The sequence below is a fragment of the Pelophylax lessonae genome (assembly GCF_965119305.1).
Source record: "Pelophylax lessonae genome assembly, chromosome: 3".
In the NCBI taxonomy this organism is placed as follows: Eukaryota; Metazoa; Chordata; class Amphibia; order Anura; family Ranidae; genus Pelophylax; species Pelophylax lessonae.
In genome coordinates this window covers 423254879-423279363 of record NC_138770.1, presented here as the reverse complement: position 1 = coordinate 423279363, position 24485 = coordinate 423254879, and the positions used below count along the sequence as shown (strand labels likewise).

The window sequence follows — 24485 nt, the reverse complement described above, 5'->3', positions numbered from 1 at the left end:
GCACTTATTTGTGATAGCCTAATGCACGCGCCATTGGGACCATCTGTAGTTATGGAACCACATGGAAAGGTTCATATCTGGTATCCTGTACTTTGCTGCATTGACATCCCATTCAAATGGAATAACAAGCTGGACAGGTGGGAAGAGCCCTTACTGAATACATTTTGGTCACTTTTTACACCAGTCAACATCCCATGTCTCTGCTTACTCCCTGAAGACTGATACTCATTACAACATTCACATTGTACTGCTCACTACACAACAAATGCTTCCTAGATTCCCCAAAAAAGTACTCATTTATATTTATACTAAAAAAAAAAAAAATAAGATACTGAATATTTTCAATGCTGGCCTTTTCTAACCATTGCACTGTAATCTTGTAAATGCTTCATTGTTAAGTTTAACACATTTGAAAATAAAAAAAACATTAGTTATTTTACATAATCTAGCATAAATACGCAGATCTCTAATACTTTTCACAGGCTTGCTTACAAGAGAGTAGAATAAAAAATGACTTCATCAATGTGCTGCAGTTTTTTCATTGCCAAATACAGGTTAAGCATTGTCCTGGTCTAGGCTGTAATTTATGAAACAATCCACCCAGCACAAATATCTCCTGTGCCTAAAGTCAAGCAGCTACACAACATAAGTTATTACAGATAGTATACTGTATATGCCAGCATTCCAAGAGGATACAGAAAAAGCGGCAGCAGGAATGACTGCTCCCCCCTAGTTCTCCAGAAATATCCTGGAAGTTAGTGGGCAGGAAGAGTCTAATAAGCAGCTGAATATTTATGCAGCCCTGGCCAATCCCTGTGGACAAGTGTCCAGATGGTGACTGAGAGTGTGTATAAATACTCTGAGACCAGGAGCAGCCTGGCCATTTTGCCTAAGGAGAAGATCGCAGGCTAGGGAGGCTGTTAGCCCCTTAAGAAATTCTGCCATGTGTTTGTGGCTTATTGAGGCCTCAGTGGAGCTAGCTGGAGGCCTACTTTGCTGAGATTTGCTGAAGCTGACTTAGGGGCTGTCATCTGAGAATCTAGTCTGGTACCATGGGGTGAAAGTGTCTGGAGGATATTGAAAGGAGACCACTAACTTTCCAAGGACATTAGTGAGACTAGTGTGAGAGATCCTAGAGACTATGTGTTATTGCCATCCCTCCTATGCTAGAGTCAGAGGGGTTAAAAGGGAACATTGTGTCTAGTGTCCGGAAGAGCTCAGTGTATTTAATTCTTGGTGAAATGACTTTGCTCAGATGTCCAAGGAGGAAGATAGGTCTTTTCAAAGTTACTACAAAGATTAGTCCATCAACAGCATGATTAAGGACTTGGCTCACAGTTTTGAAGAGAAAGTTCAGTGTCCTCAAATTGTTACTAAGGGTTACTGGAGTATCCTAACATTACCCACTACCCATCCAAGTTCTTTATTAAAGCACCAAAAAGCATACTTCTAAACTGGTTAATGAGTTTAAAGAGTGATCTGAATTGGGTGCTTGGCTAAAGAGAAACTACTGGGAAAAGGATCCAGGCATTTACCTACTCTCCTATGGGGGTAACACTACACCTATATTAGGGTGAACTTATGTTGGTTGCTTTATGAGTAAAGATATCTGCTTGAAGTTCTGGCATATATCTAAACTAGGCTGTATTTAAACTAGGCTGTTTCATCTAACTGCAGTACAGAAAGCAGTGAACTTCAAGAGTTGGCCAGGCTATCTGACGGGTGCTTGATTCACAGGAGTGACTGACCAATATTATAAATCTTTTTGGCTGGTAAAGCAGTTCACATAAAATGTAATTACGTATTTACTTGCTTGCCTGGAGTTCATTCTTAATAAAAAAATACTTATTCATTTTTATATATCCTGAGTTTTTAATTACTTTGGTCTTCTGTTACCTTTTAGAACAGCGTGGAAGTCCTGCATTAATTGACTCAACATGAGCTCTCCACATGTAAGCCAGAAACTGCTCTTCTTCCTTAGATAATGGCAGTGCTGAAATTTCAGATGTTTCACTTGATGTTTTTATAACCTAAGTTAAAAAAAAAAGAAAATGTTATTTTTTGCAGTGATAAAACTAAATATAAATTGTTTCTTTCGGAACTGTTCAATACAGCCCTACAAGATAATTAGTAATGAGAATAGCGTTAAAGAAGAAGCATCCATTCCTGATGGGATAAAATACATGTAGTGCATGTCTTATATTCCTAGGTCTCCTGTAATGCTTGCTGTTATGTTAGACAGGTTTCTCCCCCTTGGCACAAGACTGCCTGACCTCACAGCTAGCAAGAATATGGCTGCTTTGATATTGAGTAAATGTCTCCGGCTCACTGCACTTGCCCGAGGTAAGCATCAGTAAGAGGAATGCAGAGAAAAGTGAGGGGTCACAGGTAGGGAATAGGGAGGGAAGGAATTTCTCACTAAAAGTTTCCATCGGGAACTGAATATTGTACAAATGATACTTCTTCAAACTTTGTTGTGGCTCCTACATGTAAATCACTGCTATACAGTATACTATACATATAACAGTTGAAGATAACCCTTTGGCTTGGCACTAATCTGGGTTTCCATCATCCATAAAAGTATTGACCTAAAGCTCATATGGTCTTTGTATATACGAAGATTTATGAGTGGTGGGGCAAGCCCTGTCTGTCTATTTCCACAGGTATAAATATATGGTTAATTGTATTGGATTGTCCATTATTTATTGATTTGTATATTCCTTACACAGTTTTAATTTGTTAGCAGCATTTCCCCTGAAGAAGCCTATGCAGGCAAAACCTGTTGGGAATAATGTAATTTTCACCGCTATGAAATGATGACAAGAGAGATCATGTTATACAAAACAATGTTTTTAGTATGATTATTTTAATATGTATACTTTAACCACTTGACCTCCAGAAGATTTACCCCCCCCCCCTTTATGACTAGGCCATTTTTTGCGATACGGCACTGCGTTACTTTAACTGACAATTGCACAGTCATGCAACACTGTACCCAAATAAATTTCCCCACAAATAGAGCTTTCTTTTGGTGGTATTTGATCACCCCATGCAGATTTTATTTTTTGGGCTATAAACAAAAAAAAATAACAATTTTGAAAAAAAAAAACTATATTTTTTACTTTCTGCTTTAAAACATATCCAATAAAAACATGTAAAAAAATCAAATTTCTTCATCAGCTTAGGCCATTCTGCTACATATTCTTGATAAAAAAATTCCAATAATCGTATATTGATTTGTTTGTGCAAACTTTATGGGATACCTATGGGATGTTTTTTAATTTTTTTCTTTATTAGTTTTTACTTGTAACGGCAGCAATCAGTGAATTATAGGACTGCAATATTGCAAGGGGACAAATCAGACACCAAACTGACACTTTTGACACTTTTTGTGGACCAGTGACACTAATACAGTGATCAGTAAAAAAAAATACACTGTCACTGTACTAATGATACTGGCTGGGAAGTAGTTACCTTCAAGGGCAATTAAAGGGTTAACTGTTTGCCTAGCCTGTGATTCAGTGTAGTGAAGCAGTTGCTTTTACTAGTGGAAGGCATGGATCAGTATTCCTGCTTTACAGGAACACAGTATCCATGCCTTCTGTACTGACAGAACTGCGATCTGCTTTGTTTACATAAGCAGACTGACGTTCTGCTTGTGTATTACATAGTTAGTCAGGTTGAAAAAAGACACAAGTCCATCTGGCTCATCCAATAAAAAAAAGTAAATAAAAAACAACCATACAGTCCCATATACACAATCCTATACCTGCAGTTGATCCAGAGGAAGGGGGAAAAACCCCAGCAAAGCATGATTCAATTTGCTACAGCAGGGGAAAAAAATTCCTTCCTGATCCCCCGAGAGGCAATTGAATATTCCCTGAAACAACTTTACTTTTAAATATTAGTACCCGGTAATATTATTTGCACCTAGGAAAGAATCCAGGCTTTTTTTAAAGAACCACTTTCTGGAGGGAGTCTATTCCACATTTTCACAGCTCTTACCTTGAAGAAACCTTTCCATATTTGGAGACAAAATCTCTTTTCCTGTAGACATAAAGAGTGCCCCTTGTCCACTGTGATTACCTTAAAGTGAATAACTCAACACCAAGTTCACTTTATGGACCCCTTATTTCCTCCCAGATCTGGACCAAGGCATCACTGAGCTCCTGAAAAAAACGGGGTGCAACCTGGCGGCGTTGGATGGATCAAAACATAATGTCCCAGAGGTGTTCTATTGGATTGAGGTCAGGCGAACATGAGGGTCATTCAATGGTATCAATTCCTTCACCTTCCAGGAACTGGCTGCATACTTTTGCCACATGAGGCCGGGCATTGTCGTGCACCAGGAGGAACCACTGCACCAGCAAAGGGTCTGTCAATGGGTCAAAAGATTTAATCTCAATACCTAATGGCAGTCAGGGTGCCATTGTTTAGCCTGTAGAGGTCTGTGTGTCCCTCCATGGTTATGCCTCCCCAGACCATCACTGACCCACCACCAAACCGGTCATGCTGAACAATGTTACAGGCAGCATAACGTTCTCCGCGGCTTCTCCAGACCCTTTCACGTCTGTCACATGTGCTCAGGGTGAACCTGCTCTCATCTGTGAAAAGCACAGGGCACCAGTGGCGGACCTGCCAATTCTAGTGTTCAATGGCAAATGCCAATCAAGCTCCACAATGCCAGGCAATGAGCACAGGGCTCACTAGAGGATGTTGAGTCCTCAGGCCATCCTCATAAAAAATGTTTCTGATTGTTTGGTCAGATACATTCCCACCAGTGGCCTGCTGGAGGTAATTTTGTTGAGCTCTGCCAGTGCTCATCCTGTTTCTCCTTGCACAAAGGAGCAGATACCGGTCCTGCTGATGGAATAATGACCTTCTTTGGTCCTGTCCAGCTCTTCTAGAGTAACTGCCTGTCTCCTGGAATCTCCTCCATGCTCTTGAGGCTGTGGTGGGAGACACAGCTAACCTTCTGAAAATGGCACGTATTGATGTGCCATGCTGGAGGAGTTGGACTGCCTGTGCAACCTCTATGGGGTCCAGGTACCGCCTCATGCTATCAGTACTGACACTGACCCTAGTCAAGTGCAAAACTAGTGGAAAACAGACAGAAAAGATGAGTAGGAAGAAAAAATTCAGTGGCCTGCACCTTTAAAACCATTCTGTTTTGGAAGTTGTCTCATTGTTGTCCATCTAGTGCCTCTGTTATTAAATTCATTAACACCAAAGCAGCTAAAACTGATTAACAACCCCCTCTGCTACTTACCTGACCAGATTAATATCCCAGGAGTTTAACTGACTTGATTCTATACTATGATTAAAAAGTGTTCCTTTAATTTTTTTTTGAGCAGTGTACATTGATATGTCCATGTACAATAAATTCACTGCATAAATATAAATACAAAACAACAAATAGTAAAGTTGACCATAGAAATCAGGGGATGGTTGGATGTGTATATGTGATCTGTCTAAAAATGCCTTTAGATACAGCCTCAGGAGTAAACATTGGGAAAGCACATGCAGATACCTCAAGAGCAATCACATTTTGCTGGCACACCCGTATGCTATTTCAGTTAAAATATAATAATTGGTGTTGAAAAAAAATCTTGTGCACAACCTTTAAATAGGCTGGAAGCATAAAGTGAATAAACATCTAAACTGATTATTAAAAAAAGTATGCTAAACTAATGAATTTGGGCTGAATTGTGCCGCAAATCAAAGGTGTATTTTCTCATCTATATTCACCACCTTCTTGTGATAATCAGTACCATATGTGTCATAAACAGGTGAAGACATGAAAATAAATGTGTGTTGAACAATTATAATATTTAAAAAACAAAAGTGTCCATAAATATAAGTCCTTTAAAAACTCCTACAGATATTGAAGTACTTTCACAAGTGAAAAACTTTACTGTTTTGTGTTCATGCACAACACCTCCACCACAACTTATGGGTACGTTCTCATCTTATATTACTGACCCCTAACAAAAAATTATGTGCATATCTCTTTTGGAGCCTGGAAAGGACTGCCACGCCAAAGATGTTTGCAGATCTCTTCAAGCTTCAATGATCAATCCAAATAACTGACCCGGAGAGATACAAAAGGAAATACCATGGTGCTCTCCACAAATCAAAGTAGTTATTTATGAATAAGAATGCAATTACATGAAGACATATTACTTTCATTTTAAAGTGGTTGTAAACCCTTACATACAGTATACTCAGTGAAGTGACTGGTGATACACAGAGAGGAAACAAATCCTCCAACATAAGTTATACCTGTTTATCTGCAGCCTTCTCTTCTCTACATCCAATCAATGTCCAGGATTTAAAAAACTAGTCTGAGCTGTAAAAAAAATGGACGGAGACCTGAATCACACTCTGCAGATCTCAGTGAGGAGAGCTCTGACAGCTGATTGGAGGGAAGGGACACCAGTGTCTGTGAGTACTGAGGGACCTGCCAAAGGGTCTGGCCCAGGAAGGGGGACCACTCCAGTGAAGTTAGGGGATCAAGGAGCTAGATCACATGGAGAGTATGACAGTAAAGGGGGTGCCATGTAAAAAGCCCTGAACAAAAGGGGTACCAGAAAGGGCCCTGAAGTGTGTTCTGCAGTACAGTACAGCTTATGTAAAGCGTTTCATTTATCACTACTTCATTGTTATTGACAAGGTGAAGCAGCGGCCTTGCCGCATTCAAGCACAGTTAAACATCCCAGCAAATTCTGCATAGTTTATTCAAGTTTGAGTATGCCACTAATTCCCTTCTCCTATCCAAGTTCTCAATAAAGCAACAAAAAACCAAACCCCTAGACTGTTAATTGACTGAGCCAAGCACTTTAAAGTCGCTGAACTATTGTACTGTTGCTATGGGTAACCCAGGGGAACCCGTCTCCAGCAGCTCCCCAGGGAGAAGTTCTACAGATGTATGAGTGCTGCCAGCATTGCTGTAGAGGTTGAAGGAGTGGGGGATCAGCCTGTCAGTGCTGAGACCATACGCCGCACACTGCAACAAATTGGTCTGCATGGCTGTTGTCCCAGAAGGAAGCCTCTTCTAAAGATCATGCACAAGAAAGCCCGCAAAAAGTTTGCTGAAGACAAGCAGACTAAGGACATGGATTACTGGAGCCATGTCATGTGTCTGATGAGACCAAGATAAACTTAAACTGGTTCAGATGGTGTCAAGGGTGTGTGGCAGCAACCAGGTGAGGAGTACAAAGACAAGTGTGTCTTGCCTACAGTCAAGCATGGTGGTGGGAGTGTCATGGTCTGGGGCTGCATGAGTGCTGCCGACACTGGGGAGCTACAGTTCACTGAGGGAACCATGAATGCCAACATGTACTATGACATACTGAAGCAGAGCATGATCCCCTCCCTTCGGAGACTGGGCCGCAGGGCAGTATTCCAACATAATAATGACCCCAAACACTCCTCCAAGATAACCACTGCCTTGCTAAAGAAGCTGAGGGTAAAGGTGATGGACTGGCCAAGCATGTCTCCAGACCTAAACCCTATTGAGCATCTGTGGGGAATCCTCAAATGGATGGTGGAGGAGTGCAAGGTCTCTAACATCCACCAGCTCTGTGATGTTATCATGGAGGAGTGGAAGAGGTCTCCAGTGGCAACCTGTAAAGCTCTGATGAACTCCATGCCCAAGAGGGTTAAGGCATTGCTGGAAAATAATGGTGACCACACAAAATATTAACACTTTGGACTCAATTTGGACATTGTCACTTAGGGGTGTACTCACTTTTGTTGCCAGCAGTTTAGACATTAATGACTGTGTGTTGAGTTATTTTGAGGGGACAGCAAATTTACACTGTTATACAAGCTGTACACTCACTACTTTACATTGTAACAAAGTGTCATTTCTTCAGTGTTGTCACATGAAAAGATATAATAAAATATTTACAAAACTGTGGGGGTGTACTCATCTTTGTGAGATGATGTTTATATATATATATATATATATATATATATATATATATATATATATATATATATACAGTTTATATCAGCATTCCAAGCAGATGCTTAATAAGCAATGATAACATTTTAGCATACACAGTTGCAGTTACTAGAGCTATGGGCAACCAATTAGGATCTTTTGCTAATGGAAATATTTCAGTCTTTGGCATGATATTACTAGGAGCTGTATCAATCACACATCCTGATTGTAAAATAAAATAAAAGCACAACTGTCAGAGGGTTGAAATTATCCCATGGTTTTGATGGAAATCCAAAAAAAAAAATATATATAAAAATAGCGTGCAAATATTGTCTTTTGATTCAGCATGTGTGTCTATTGTAACTTTAGCATCAAATACGAATTGAAAACAGTAAAACTTGAACTAGATTGTAAAGAATACAAACAACAAAATCATAAGAAAATGAAAAAACATAAAAAAAGAAATTCACAGTACATAATTGGATGGACCATAATAAATAGCTCTATACATACTATATATGCAATATAGAAAAAAGCCAATTTCTCCAGCTTAATAAAGTATATTGTCTGTGTCTTAACCATTTCAGCCCCGGAAGGTTTTACCCCCTTCCTGACCAGGCTCTATTTTGTGATTCGGCACTACGTTATTTTAATGGACAATTGCGCGGTAATGGAATGCTGTACCCAAATTAAATTTACTTTCTTTTTTCCCCACAAATAGAGCTTTCTTTTGGTGGTATTTGATCACATGTGCGATTTTTATTTTTTGCGCTATAAATAAAAAAAGAGCGACAATTGTGAAAAAAACAATATTTTTTACATTCTGCTATAGGACAAAATAATTAAACAATCACATTTTTTAAACATTTTTGGGCAATTTGTTTTCTGCTACATATTTTTGGTAAAAAAAAAAATTGCAATAAGCATATTTTGATTGGTTTGCACAAAAGTTATCGCGTCTACTAACTACGGGAAAGATTTATGTCATTTTTATTGTTTTGTTTTTTCTTTTTACTAGTAATGGCGGTGATCTGCGATTTTTAGCAGGACTGCGACATTGCGGCGGACAGATCGAAACCCTAACTGACATTTTTGACACTTGTGGGGGCACCAGTGATATTACTACAGTAATCAGTGCTAAGAATATGCACTGTTACTGTAATAATGCCATTGGCAGGGAAGGGGTTAACCCTGTGGGTGATCAAAGGGGTTAATGTATGCCTATATGCTTACTAACTGTGGGGGGGGGGGGGGTTCTGTGACAGGCACAGACAGATCGCAGTTTCAGCTTAGAAGATCCGACTGCTTTGTTTACATAAGCAGGCGGGTCTTCTCTCAATTTCCCAGACGATCGCAGGAGGAATGCAACAATCGCCGCCTCTCCTCCCGCGGCCCGCCTCCCGCTGTGTCTAAACACAGCGGAAGCACGGCGCGCCGCCGGAATCACATGCACTCCAGTCACGTAGTACTACTTGACTGGATGCAGGAGAGCCGCTCTGCCGCAGTAATATTACTGTGGGCGGTCGGCAAGTGGTTAAACAACTTTAGGAAGTTTCTTGCTTTCAAGATGACATTTGTTATTGCTTTCTACTGGTCTTCCGGTAATAAATCCAACATCTCATGGCTTCCAGATTTACAAGCAAAATGCTAATTTTCCATCTTCAAATTAACTTTAAAGCGGTAGAAAACACCATTTTGATACTTGTACCTACAGGTAAATGTATATTTACCCTTTCGCTGCCAGACCCTGTGCTCCACTTTTAAACTTAGCTGGCCAGGTCAAAACCTGTATTGAGGTAATAAATAACAAACATTTCTAATAATTGCACCTTTTTGCAAAATGGTGAAAACTGAACCTACACAAAACTATAAATACCCAAATTTCTTTAAAAATCTGGAAGTTTTAATGCTTCCCTTTCAGATGTCAGAGTTTTTAAAAGGCCCCCCCCTAAACTATACATTTTCTGAAAGCACTAGAAAGAAAATAAGCAGTGAACTGTATTCACAGTACGTAAGGTATGTAGGTTGAAAGCGGTAGTAAACCGCACCATTTTATTTAAAAAAAAAACCTTAAAAGGCATAATGCGCTAGTATGCAATATGAAATATTTACCTTAGAACGAAGCCCTCCAGTGCCACATTGTCACAGCTGATTGGCCGGGAAGCGATGAAGTCACTCCTGCATGAGAGTCACGGACTACAGCATGGAGCTCTGAAGGGACGGCACGGGTATGCCGTCCCTTCAGAGCGCATGCGCCGGTGACGTCACTGGCTGCATGCAGTGTGAATATCTCCTAGGAGATATTCACTGCACCTATAGGTAAGCCTTATTATAGGGGCCATTTCTTTGTTAAAGCCTTATTATAGGCTTATCTGTACTAGGTACAAGCAACAATAAAGTGGTTTACTTCCACTTGAAAGGAGAAGGCAGAATATGGAAACCCAGTCCCAAAATGTTTTACCTTGCAAGAAGCTAAATGTGTTAGTGGTGGCAAAGCTGCAGGAAATTTCAGAAAAGCTGCAAAAAGCACACATGCAAACTAAACCAAAAAAAAATTTATATTTTAAAGCTCTCAGATATAGTGAAGTATTTATTTTGACACTTTGACCAATCTATTTGCCCTTAGTTCCATTCAACAAATGGAAAAGATTCATAAAGACATTGCATCTGATATGCAAATAGCAAACACGAAGAATTACCGTATTAGTATTTCTACTCCACTCCGGCAATCCCATATCACTTGGCACTACAACAAACAGTACTCTCAGGCACTAAATAAAGGTTAAATGTTTCTGCCATTGCACTAGAAACATGTGTGTGTGTGTGTTTAACATTGCGCCGACCACCATTGCAGGGGAAGTGAATGTTTAAAACACTGCACAGACCACCAATGCCACTGACCATGGAGGGAGAGGGAATTAAAAAGCACTACTCCTTAGCACCAGTGAAGCACTATACACTTACCACCAACACTGGGGGGTGGTTTAAAATCCTGGCACAGCACCAATGTTGGGCTGTAATGCACCTTAACCACTTTAGACCCGGAAGATTTGGCTGCTCAAAGACCAGTGCCCACAATTCGGCACTGCGTGACTTTAACAGACAATTGTGCGGTCGTGCGACGCTGTACCTAAACGAAATTGACGTCCTTTTTTTCCCACAAACAGAGCTTTCTTTTGGTGGTATTTGATTATGCGATTTTAATTTTTTTGCGCTAGAAACAAAAAATGAGCGACAATTTTAAAAAAAATAACAATATTTTTCACATTTTTTTATATGAAATTCTCAAAAAAAAAAGTAAAAATCAAAATGTTTTAACATTTTAGGCCAATTTGTTTTCTGGTACATATTTTTGGTAAAAAAATAGCAATAAACATATTTTGATTGGTTTGCGCAAAAGTTATTGCGTTTACTAACTACGAGAAAGATTTATGTCATTTTTATTGTTTTTTTAACTAGTAATGCGATTTTTTTTGCGGGACTATGACATTGCGGTGGACAGATCGGACCCCTGACTGACATTTTTGGCACTTTTGGGAGTACCAGTGACATTACTACAGTAATCAGTGCTATAAATATGCACTGTTACTGTAAAAATGACACTGGCAGGGAAGGGGTTAACTTTACTGGTGATCAAGGGGTTAAGTGTGTCCCTAGGGGCGTGATTCTAACTTTGGAGGGGCTTGTGATGTAATCACAGAGAAATGCGATCCTATATAGCAGGATCGCATTGCCTCTGTGATTACCTTAGTGAGAATGACAGACGGCTGTGTTTACATCAGCCGTCTGTCCTTCTCTCACTGCAGCAGGAGATCGCAAATGGCCAGCGGCCATCAGAGCCGCCGGTCACACGCACTGACTCCCCAGCCGACGAGCGGGGGCAGGAGCGCGCCTCCGGCGGCGCGCGATTGCCCCCTAGCTCCTCCCACGCTAGCGCCGTACACTTTGCCTGGGAGCGCCATACAACTGCGGCGGGCGGTCTGCAAGCAGTTAACATAGCCACTGACATCGATGATTCCTACATTCTCTTCATTCTGTACACCTCTATGCACAAAAATATTGCTATTGCAGAAGTACTGTAGAGAGGCGAGCTTGTGTCACTGTGTTTATTGCAACTTACACCTTATTTTTGCAAAGACAGGCCTGCTGATTGCACACCTGTGGGCTGGGTTCATATTCTTCCCAGGGTTAGCACTCAGGGCTCCCAGTTGGAGACAGCTCCACCCGGGCAGACAGGGGGTCTGGCCCAGGAGTCAGGAGGACTACACCCTACAGACACTAGGTCTGTGTAAATGAGTCAGGAGGGCTCCCACCTTCTCTAAGAGAGAGCAGCTACAGGTGGCAGTTGGAGCGTACATGTCTGCAGGAGGCAGAGGTAGTCCGTGGAAGCACAGTGCGAAGCCGGTCCCAAGTAAGCTTTAAGGGAGCTTGACTGAAGGGTACTTATATTGGTCTGAGGAGCAGACCTAAGACCTAGGCTTGAGGCCTGAAGCAGCCATGTAGCAAGTGATTAAGCCAGGAGGCTGAAGTGATATTTTACAGTAAGGCCCCTTTCACTTAGGTGGACCATTCAGATCCACCTGTCCATTTTTTGGGCGGATCTGAACGGATGCCCCATGCATCTCTATAGGGCATTGGATGTCAGCGGAGACATGTCCGCTGACATCTGATCCGTAAAATCTGGACGGATGGAAACCCTGTTTTCCATCCGTCCAGTGGATTGGATCGGATGGGATCAGATGAGAACAGACAGATGGTCCGTTCTCATCCGATTCTACCATAGAGAATAGCGGGGACATAGCTACCATCCGCCTGCTCTGCGGGGGATCGGCGGATCGATCCCCCGCTGAGAAAAACGGAGTCCACCGATGGACTCCACTGTGTGAAAGGGGCCTAATGGTGGAACCCGCTGCGAGGGAAAATTACTCTTATTTTGTAAACTTTACGTTCTTTTAAATAAAAGTCAGCCACAATGCCTTTAAAAAGGCAGTCTGGACTGGCACGATTTCTTGGAAACCACTAGAGTTTTATCACCCCGGATCTTTAGAGTACATAGTTAGTCTATTTAAAAAAAAGACAGTTTGGCCCACAGAAAAAAAAAGAGAAAACTGAAAACAAAACACACACAAATCAAAAAACCTGCATATACACAATCCTACGTCCACAGTTGTTCGAGAGGAAGGTAAGAAAAATAAATAAAGCATGATCCAATTTACTCCAGTGGGGGAAAAATTCCTTTGTGATCCCCCATGAGGCAATCGGATATTCCCTGGATAAACTTTACCTATAAGTGTTAGTGTCTAGTCATATTATGTACATTTATTAAAGAATCCAGGCCTTTTCTAAAATCTACTTAACTGGTCTAGAACCAGCTCTTGAGGGAGTCTATTCCACATTTTCACAGCTCTTACTGTGAGAAAGCTTTTCCATATTTGGAGGATACATCTCTTTTCCTCTAGACTTAGAGTGAGAGATTTACCAGAACACCCAGATACTTCTCCACCATTAATTACCTCAGTTGTTCTCCCCCTAGTATGTATGATGTATGTATATTTGTAGCCCCCAAGTGCATAACTTTACATTTATTAACATTAAACCTCATTTGCCACATTGAGGCCAGCTTGTAAGCTGGAGGCATCCTATAAGATTGTTATTCCACTGCATAGCTTGGTGTCATCTGCAAAGACTGAAATTATACTTTTAATTCCAGACACCATATCATTTATATATTAAAAAGTAAGGGTCCCAACACTGAACCTTGGGGTACACCACTGATAACCTTAGACCATTCAGAGTAAGAATCATTAACCACTACTCTCTGAATTCAGTGCTTTAGCCAGTTTTCTATTAATTTACAAACTGATTTTTGCAGGCCAGTAGACTTTACCTTGCACATTAGTCGTGTGTGGGGAACTGTGTCAAACACTTTTTCTAAATCCAGCTATACTATGTCCACAGCCAACCCTTTGTTCTAGCAAAAACTCATCTATGTGGTCTTTTTATTAAACTCTTGAGTATCTTCCCAACTATAGAAGTTAAACTAACAGGTCTCTAGTTATTTGGTAAAAATGTTGACCCCTTTTTAACCCCCTCCCATCCGCGCTACAGCCTATATACGGCTGCAGCGCGGACTTGAATTTTCGGGAGGCCGTTTTTAAACGGCCTCCAGTGACACGCCCCCCCGCTCGCTCCCGCGAGCGCGCATCGAGGAGAATCTGTGTCGGCCGTGTCCCTTGGACACGGCCGATCACAGATGGTGGTGAATGGCCAATCACAGCGGCCATTCACCACGTGATCAAGCCGTCCAATGAGAGATGATCTCATATGTAAACATATGAGATCATCTCTCATCGCCGGCGCTCCTTCCTCACACAGACACTGCAGTGTGAGGAAGGAGGGGGAGCCGACAGCCGCTGGGGACACAGACAAATGTAATCAGGGCACTGATCACCAGTGCCCTGATTACTGAAGGTAAAAAAAACACACACATTGCCCCCTCATCAGTGCCCGCCATCAGTGCCCACATCAATGCCCACAATCAGTGCCCATAGTGCTGCCAGTCAGTGCCCATCAGTGCCTGCTCATCTAGGCACTGATGAGCACTGACTGGCAGCACTATGGGCACTGAGTGTGGGCACTGATGGTGCTGCCCATCAGTGATCATCAGTGCCGCCCATCAGTGCTCATCAGTGCCACCCGCCAGTGCCCATCAGTGCCCCCTATCAGTGCCCGTCAGTGCCGCCTCTCAGTGCCCAGCAGTGCCACCTCTCAGTGCCACCTCTTAGTGCCCAGCAGTGCCACCTCTCAGTGCCCAGCAGTGCCGCCTATCTTTGCCGCCTATCGGTGCCGCCTATCAATGCCGCCTATCAGTGCTCATCAGTGCGGCATATTAGTACCTCCTCATCAGTGCCCATAAGTGCCACCTCATCAGTGCCCATAAGTGCCACCTCATCAGTGCCCATAAGTGCCACCTCATCAGTGCCAATCAGTGCAGCCTATCAGTGCCCATCAGTGCAGCCTCATCAGCGCACATCAGTGAGGGAGTAAAATTTATTTTCAAAATTTACTCGCAGAAAATAAGAAAAACTTTTCTGTCTTTTTTCTTTTTTTTTGTAAAAAATAAAAAACCCAGAGGTGATTAAATACCACCAAAAGAAAGCTCTGTTTGTGTAAAAAAAATGATAAAAATTTCATATGGGTACAGTGTAGCATGACCGCGCAATTGTCAGTCAAAGTGTGCGAGCGCTGAAAGCTGAAAATTGGCCTGGATGGGAAGGGTGTTTAAGTGCACAGAAGGCAAGTGGTTAAATATAGGCAACACATTGGCCTTATGCCAATCCAGTGGTACTATTCCCGTCAGCCAGGCAAGAAATTCTCTGGAAGTGTCAGGGGCCATACTTGAGGTTCTCTATCATTTTTCAAGTTGACCACCTCTGTCCTAGCACCTGCCACTCTGTCAGGAAAGTAATAAGAGGTTACCTGTTATCTGGTGGGATCAGACATCTGAGCTACACACAGAGATACTGCTGTTAAGTGAAGTTAAGTGAACACATTTATAGCAAATCAATAACCAAATAGTAAAACACACATACAAATGGACTGAATAACTATCTGCACACTAACTAACTATGTACAAACATTAATCTAAGGGGAACAGGTAAGGGGAAGAAGGACAAAATGGCGTCAAGCAGGAGGGCAAAGCAAGTCAGAGTGAGTCATGACAAGACTAGGAGATGCAGGTTGGACAGGAATGAACCTGAGAGCACAACCTTGAGAGACAAGGATTATAGAGCAACGAGAAATTAAATAGTTTTCCAGAAATCAGTCTCAGATGGTCTTTGATTAAAGTGGTTTTAAGGCAAAACGTTTTTTACCTTAATGCATTCTCTACATTAAGGTAAAAAAACGTACATCATCAGTTCCCTCCGGCCCCCCTTAAATACCTTTCTGACTCCTCTTTTGACCCAGCGCTTTGCCTGTTGGCAGTGCTGCTCTCTCTTCCAGTGTTCACAGGACACAGAGGCAGCAAGGAGAGTCATTGCCTCTTGAGCTATTGCCAGGTATGGTAGCACAGTGCTGAATAGCAAAAAATGCCCTGGTCATATAGTGGGTAAAACCTTCTGATGGTTAAATAGTTTATGCTTTTGAGTGTTTACAATAAATGCCAGATAAAAAAAAAATCCTAATTTACCAAACAAAAGTAACTGTTTTAACAGTTAGAAAAAGAAAAGAAAAAGAAAACAAAGTTTTGTAGCCCTTGAAGATTTTACCTTTTTTTTACTGTTTTCCAAATTAGTAATGGGTGCAATCTATATATATCAGTGACAAGTATATAAACAAAGCAAACATGGGTCTTTCATCTTGTTGCAGACTCAAAAGATAATCAATAGTGATTAAACTATTGTACACAGTATGTTTTCTGTTTTTTTTGTCCCTCGCACAGTGTATTCCTTATTTATAAATGTGTATTTTGTTTTCCAAGGGAATCATTATGTAGAAATCAAGTATTTTTTGAACATGTGTAGTGCTACCCCTGAATGAGATGATGATCAATGGTTTCTTCTGTCTTCCCTCAGTGTTAACTTGCCCTGAACTAACGCCTAACTCACCGACATACCAATACTGTTAGGTTTATTAATACACAAAAATCCTGCAAGAAAAAGGGCTAATAGAACAATAGTACAGTAGATATGTGACCTGTCTATAAATAAGGGGCTCTGCCTATGCCACTGGCCATATACAGTATGTAATCTGCCAGTTTTGATGCCTTGGATCTCCTTTTGGAGTTCTCAGCCAGAGCATAACAACTACAATAGACGTAGGTGGCCAAAGTGCCTCTCTTCACTGGCATTGATTCTGGTTGGTTCTCTGAAGGCCAGGCAAAAAGTCACACCATACATGGGGCTCCCCCTCTCAAGCTCCCATCTGTTTGGCAGCAGCACCATTCAGTCCTCTACATCAGGAGTTAGAATTCTAAGCTTCAGTAGCTCTTATTTCTGTTCTTTGGAGCTCTGCTCTGTATTGCCACTGTAGCTCTCTCTGAAATTCAGTCTTCCTCTCAAATTTCCATAGCCCTGAATCACGGCATGGCTTATTGTCACACCTGGCTCTCGGCTCAGCACCATACAGGTCCCTGCAGCATCTTCAAGGCTCTCTCTTTTCAGTACCAGCCTTTTGTCAGCCCCATAGTACCTTGTAGTGGTGCAATCTCTCCTTCTTTAGCAAGGGTGCTGGGCTGCTCTTTAGGTTTCTACTCAGCAGCACTCACCCCAGTCACACCTCCGCTCAGTTCTTGGACAATAACAACAACTTTCAAAGTCCCCTCTTTTTCCTTTGCATCTACGTGGCTCTGCCTCTGCAGCATGGGCTCTCTCTTCCTCCCCTCCATCAAGTCCAGTGAGTGGGGCTATCACTCAGCAGCATCCAACAGAACCCCCCCCCCCCCCATTGCTGGGAAGACAGGAAGACTTGAGTTCTTGCCACCATTTGGGCTAATCAAATTCCTCATTACCTCTCCTCTCCTTGCACTCTGTAAGTCATTGGCAGGGAAAGGGAAATGTCCTGCAGTAGGCTGCAATGGTTGGGTGAGCGGCTTAAATGGGCCCAAGCCTGGAACTACACAAGGGAGGAGAGTTAGCCATAAACATGTTGACCCTTTGATGTTACAACCAGGAACGTAATCCCTGCGGTCAGAGGAGGGACAGGAAAGAAAAATGATGCTTCTTTTGATGACTTAGTCCAAGAATACCTCTACACTACTAAAAATTCTAATCAGCAGAAACTAGACTCATAGCAGACTCTTGTGTACTAAACACTGAACTGCATTCTGGGTAGCCCATTTGGCCATGGAGGTATATCTTTAGGGGAAACGACTGCATATGGGCATCTGGGGCAGGTGGCAACAGGGCGAATACAACTCCTGGTCCTGACCTAGCAACCCCCCCCCGCCCTGCCCTGGACCCCATAGCAACCCCAACATTTGTAGCATAAAAAATCTACAGCATTAAAATCTCAGCATAGCTCACTGATAAGGCACTACAGCCAGCCCTCCTGTACTGGGCCCAGGCATTAGTTCAAAAGGGGGGTCCTGGCACCTGCTGAACAGGAGGGCCTGCTGTACTGCCTTACTGTAGACACCAATCCTCTTTTGCCTCCCCCTGCAGTGCTGCAGGTTTTCCCTCCCTCCAGCTGTGCTGCAGGGGCATCTCTTGTAGCATCCACACCCCAGGCCCCCCTGTGCGCCCCTTTTCCCTTCAGCATTTCTGGATTCCCTCCTCTTCCACTGGTAGCTGGGATGTTATAGGGTGGCAAGCAGGGGAAGGGGCTGGTAAATATGTCATTATTATATAATAATGATTTTAGTTTATTTTTTAGCAAAAAGGAGCAGAGCCCTGCCTGGTAGAAAGGGCCCGATCGGGATGTGTGACGTCATTGCGCTTAGGACGCAGCGGCCATCTTTACGGTTAGCAAACCAGATTTTGTACATGCGCTGATGCTGCTCTGCAAAATATGAGTGTATCATCTCGTTTTATTAATAAAATTTGTATGATTTTGAACGTACTACTCTATCAGCATCTTCTTTGTCTCTGGGGCCTTTCTGAGTATCCTTCCCTGGGAATGTTATTATTTGGAGATACCATCTTTTCTATGGGAGTATCGGCTGGGAATAAGGAGACCGGATAAGCCTGCTGTGGGAAACATTAATGCTCTGATATTATCAGTCGGATAGTAAGAGTCGGTGTGGTTGGTGGTTTGTGGGTGGTGGTGTCACTTATCTGCCCCATCAGCTGATCTGTGCAAAAGCACTACTGGACTGATACAACTTGCCTATAGCGCTGCACTTTCTTTTATTATGTTAACAAGATTGGAGTAAAACTCGGGACAGCAAAACAAATATTGATAAGTTAATAATGATGATAAACTAAATTAGAAGTTCAGGCAAAACCTAACTAATGCTAAACCTGCTCTCTGCCACATTGTAACCCTAATCTATCTAGCCCTGTAAAGCAAAAATCACTATACTTACTTACGTTGCAGCTGAGCCGGTCCCATCCCAGCATCAGCTGTCAGCGGCGGCTTCAGTGTGGAGGCGGGTAAAGGAGAGACAGCCGACAGCGGAAGCCCCCATAGTAAGTCTATGGGCGACGTCACTTCCCAGGCATTTCACAGCAGTTGTCGGTCCTCTCCTGCATAGAACTTCCGCCGCTGGAGACCGGACAGGATCGGGTGCAGAATAGGTAAGTACAGTGATTTTTGCTTTACAGGGCTAGGCCCCTTTCACACTTGTGCAACTTCTCCTGCGATTTGGAACTGCAAAGTCGCATGACAAGTCGTACTCCATGATTTCTAATGAGTTCCGTTCATATCTGTACAACTTCAAGCCTCAACAACTTTAAAGTAGTCCCTGCACTACTTTGGCCCGATTTGAATGCGCTTTGAGGTCCAAAGACATAGACATTGCTTCAAGTCCAGTCAAAATTGCTGTAAAATCGTGCGACTTTTAGGTCGCACGAGTGTGAAAGGAGCCTTAGATAGATTAGGGTTAGAATGTGGCAGAGAACAGGTTTGGTGTTAGTTAGGTTCTGCCTGGACTTACATTTTAAAGCGTTAATATCCATCCCGGTATTATCTTAACATTTATCAACATGTTATCCTCTGAAGTTGTCCTCTCCCCAAATGTTTTGTAAGTCATGACTCATGTTAGACCATACTGATGTTATTGCTGTATTCTAGCTTGGAGATAAACTTCAAATTGAACCAGTTTCTGAACGGACCTATAGCAAGATGACAGCCGAGTGGGACTTTTGTCGATCCGGGTGAACGTCATATGGATGGCACATCCGGTGACTGATCAGTGTACCATCCCGCTGCCCGTACCATGTGACCACTGTGAGCAATCACAGCAGATCACATGACAATTGGAAACAATGGATGGCTTCCTTTCATTCTATCCATTGTATACAATTGTGTTGTTAGGTATGATTGGTCATAGTGATCACATGGTACAGATAAGGTCAATCACAGCACGTATGTACCATGTGATTGGCTGCAGCCAATCACAGCTAATCAAAACAAAATTCACTGAATGAATCAGTTTAATTAAGTATAAATGGTTGCTTATACCTGTGAAATTTAGTTTGGTAACACTGTATTGCTCTAGTCACAGCGTGTAGAAGAAGAAAAGATAAAAAAAAACCCCATTTTAAAAATTGAAAAAAATTGTGTGTATATATATATATATATATATATATATATATATATATATTTTTTTTAACATACTGTCAGCAGTCAGTGTCCCCGAACACTGCCACATCCATTATATGATAATTCTATACTGCACAAGTGACAGTATGCATAAAATAAAATGTTTTGGGTTTTTTTTTTTTCATTTTCCAAAAAATGTTGACAAAAATTTACAATTTCAAAAAATTTGCAATGCTTCTTACTAAATACCTTGGACTCTCTACTTTCCAAAAAGAGGTCATTTGGGGGATATTTGTATCATCGTGGTGTTTTCAGGCCTCAGGAAATAAGATAGGCCGGCAATATATCAGGATTGATCGGTTTGCAGATATATAAAATAGATTGTGGACTCTATAACTTTCCTGTAGACTAAATAATATACACTAATTTAGGTCCCCCCCCCCCCAAAAAAAAAAATGTAGCAGAATACAAAGAAAACATGTTTTTTTCCCAAATATTTGGTCCTTTTTCATTTATTGAGCAAACAATAAAAAAACCCAGTGGTGATTAAATACCACCATAAGAAAGCTCTATTTTTTTGAAAAAAAAAAATGATACAAACTGATACAAAAAATTATACAAATTCTTCTGGGTACAGTGTTGCATGACCGCGCATTTGTCCTTCAAAAGCGCTGAAAATGTTCCTGGGCAAGAAGGGGGTAAAAGTGCCAGGTATTAAAGTGGTTAAATTTGTCATGATTATTATTATTATTTCAGGTACTTATATAGTGCTGTCAATTTACGCAGCGCTTTACATATACATTGCACATTCACGTCATGATGATTTAATATGGTATCCTTAAAGGCAACTGAAAAAAAAAAAAAAACATTGATAAGACATAGAGTCCCTTGTGCTTGGGGTATAAGGGTAAGAACAAATATGCACCCTGAGGTCACAGCAGGCACACCTAGAGAATTTCTTATACCACCGTATGTACAAATTCCTGTACATACATTGACTTTTTTACTCTAATGCTGGCCATTCCCTAGTAGAATTTTGTTCTATACTGTTTATTTTCAGAATGTTTGTTGGATTTTCTGATTGTTGGTGGGGTCAAATTGATGTCTTGTTTTGTCTGTTGTGATTAGGAAATTTGAAGGAGAAGGATGGAAATTCTTCTTGAACAATTGAGTTTCTAAATGTGTGCATAGTTTTCATTCAGGAAATTACATTTATTTCAAAAGCAAATCTTAAACGCAAATAAGATTTTGAAGTACTTTCAAATGACATTTGTCAAAGCCTCTGTAGTCATTCTTGAATGCACTGACCTGATTTTTCATACAATTATTTGTAAAAAAATCTAACATTGTATGGTCAGTGTTACACCATAGGAGTCCGTTTGTTTTAACTTTGCTGCATGCACAAGTCATTACTTAGCAAACCTGTCTCATTATTTTTGTATTTTTTCTACTTTTATGTAAAATGTTGACATATGGATTGCACAGAAGAGCAGCAATATTTTAATGTTTAAATGCACAGTAAACTAGAACTGCATTATACTTATGAAACATCCATTTAAAATCTGCAAGATAAATGAAGATATTGCCTTTTATATGTGATCATACATCTGCATAATGTGAGATTGTATTTAAAGAATACTATGACGATTTATCCCTGTTTTTGTTATTTCCTTTTTTAAGACAGGCCCAGTATTTCAGTGGTCTTTTCTAAACAAAGCAACTTTTCAGAATGGCAATCACTAACATAATGATTATAAGGTTAGATGCTGACATCTTTTTCAATCAAGAGCTTTCACAAACACAGTTCTTGGATTAAGCAAAACATCTACAGGGCCAAACTCACCAGAAAAAAGATTTTGTTCCACTATTAACATGTATTAAAAAAAAAAGTAACAATCACTTTGGCTTTGATTTATAAAGAATTTGCAAAGCCATTTGTCCAGTGAGAGTACATATATATTCTTTCTGTGCGAATGGGGCAAGATGATTAATGTAAATAGCCTATATCTTGTGTTGTTCAAATGTAAATAATTTATTGTAAATGGAAAATACTGCATTTGGCCACTAGAAGGTGCTACGTTTTATAAGAAATATCTATGATACTCAGCTCCACTCATTTTTTTGTCCCATTTGCACAGAACACATTTACATTCAATTTCACTTGGTACTGAATAAATGCACTTTATGTACAAAATAAATGCAGTGGACACTGCTCACATCTTTAGGTTTTTGCTTTGCTGCTGTATAATGTACTTGCTAACAGAATAAATGATAAAACAACCTCAAAAAAAGTCTTCCATCCTTCCATTGCTTGAGGAGCGGCTGATTGACATCCTGTAACACTGTAGCAAAAATCGGATTCAAATTCTTCTGGGTGTGATATGTCTATATCATATGCAGACACCTGAAGTAAACCTGCATCCAAAGCTCCAAGAAATGGCACAACAGCCAAATAATAATTCATGCCTGAAAAAAATAAATAAATAAAAAGGTTACAAATATTAGTGATATTTTTAACCACTTGCCTACTGGGAACTTTCACTCCCTTCCTGCCCAGGCCAATTTTCATTTTTCAGCGATGTCGCATTTTAAATGACAATTGTGCGGTCAGGCAACACTGTACCCAAACATAATTTATTTATTTTTTTTCACACAAATAGAGCTTTCTTTTGATGGCATTTAATCACCACTAGGTTTTTTATTTTTTTTGCTAAACAAACAGAAAAAGAAAATTTGGGGGGAAAAAGTTTTTCTTCATTTGTTATAAATTTTGTAAATAAGTAATTTTTCTCCTTCACAGATGTGTGCTGATGGACACTGATTAAGCAGCACTGATGGGCACTGACGAGGTGGAACTAATATGCAGCACTGATGGGCACTGATATGGGCACTGATAGGCGGCATGCATAGGAGTCAATGATACGCATTAATAGTTGGCACTGATGAGGCACTGATGGGTACTGACAGGCACCACTGACAGACAGCCCTGGTGGGCACTGATTGGCAGCACTGGTGGGCACTGTTGGGGCTGCACTGATAATCAGGACACTCATTTTCAGTGCAGATGTTCCTGCTGAGAAATGCAACTTACCGACTCTCCTTGAGGAGAGGAATGCTGATACCTGCCATTTCTCTTTCGTTCATCGATGGACACAGCGCTCCATAAATCCTAACTACTGGGTTATATTGCCTCCTCCAGGAGTAGGACTAGGCAGAACAAAAAAAAACACTTGGCTATGCCCATGGGCCATCCTCAGCTGGTATATACCCCCTCTCTCTGCTCTAGGTATTCAGTTTTAATCTGTCTAGTCAGATGGGATCTCTGGTCCTATCACTTTTTTTCTCCTTCCTTGCATCTTTTTTTCTTTTTTTCTTGGGAGATCTACAATCAACTGTTGGGCTCTGCGATGGGCTGGACAATCTAAATTCAGTGGTCCCCCCAGTCCAGCCAGTGAGCGAGTGCAGACAGCAGCTGTGCGCATAGCCTCACGCACAGAGGCTGGCCCGCAAGTTAAACATCTCGCAAGGTCGCATACGACCAAGCACAGGTCTGAGTTGCAGGTCCCCTTGGCCAACAGCTTCCCCACTTCGGTGGTGAGGAGTTTTGTCTGGAGCGTCACCTGCACCATGGAGTGGTATGTGCAGTCCCCCTCTCCCCTTTTGGGCAGCTTGGGGTGGACGTGGGTACCCTCCTGGGATGGTCGGGCCTCCCATCCTAGAAACCCTCAGTTAAGCTGGGTCCCCCCCCTCCTATAGAGCCTCAGAGTCACATATCCCCCACTGACCCCCTCATGGATGTGCCCGGTCGCTTGGAACCCCAGCTACCCATGGTTGCGCTGATGGTGGTCCAACAGTCCTTTGTACCCCTGGTGGAAGTGGCGTGTGGGCAAAGGCCCAGGAGGAAGCGCCCCTCGCCTTCTCCTGCTCAGTCTGTCTCATCTGATTCTGAGTCTGATGTTGCTATGAACGTGGCCCATCCAGGGTGAATTGATATCACGCCCCCCAAACCATCCGATAGTGAGGATGATTCCTCCAAGGTCGCAGCAGCGAATGAAAAAACGCTGGTAGACGCACTTATTAGTGCAGTGCATGAAACTTTAAAAGTGGATAATGTGGCTGATGTGGCCACAGACATGGCTATGTCTTTTGGAACGCATAAGTCATCTCACACGCTAAAGGTGTTTCCTAATCTTTCTTATTTTGATAGGTTTATCTATAAGGAATGGGAGCAACCAAACCAACCCATTTTGGTCTTCAAACGTTTCTCAGTACGTTCCCCCTTTGAGGAATCGCTTTTAAAAAAGTGGACAAGTCCACCAGTGGTGGACCCCCC

General features: G+C 41.6%; 1 protein-coding gene across 1 annotated transcript in view; it reads right to left on the bottom strand.

The window, feature by feature from the left end:
• LOC309551050 (protein LEG1 homolog) overlaps positions 1–24485 on the bottom strand; it is an 87196-nt gene that overhangs the window by 31413 nt on the left and 31298 nt on the right. The window contains exons 3-4 of the mRNA XM_082251491.1: positions 22434–22618; positions 1897–2030 (exon numbers count right to left, since the gene is read on the bottom strand). Of these exons, the coding sequence (XP_082107617.1) occupies positions 1897–2030; positions 22434–22618 (319 nt within the window). The remainder of the gene's footprint in view (positions 1–1896; positions 2031–22433; positions 22619–24485) is intronic.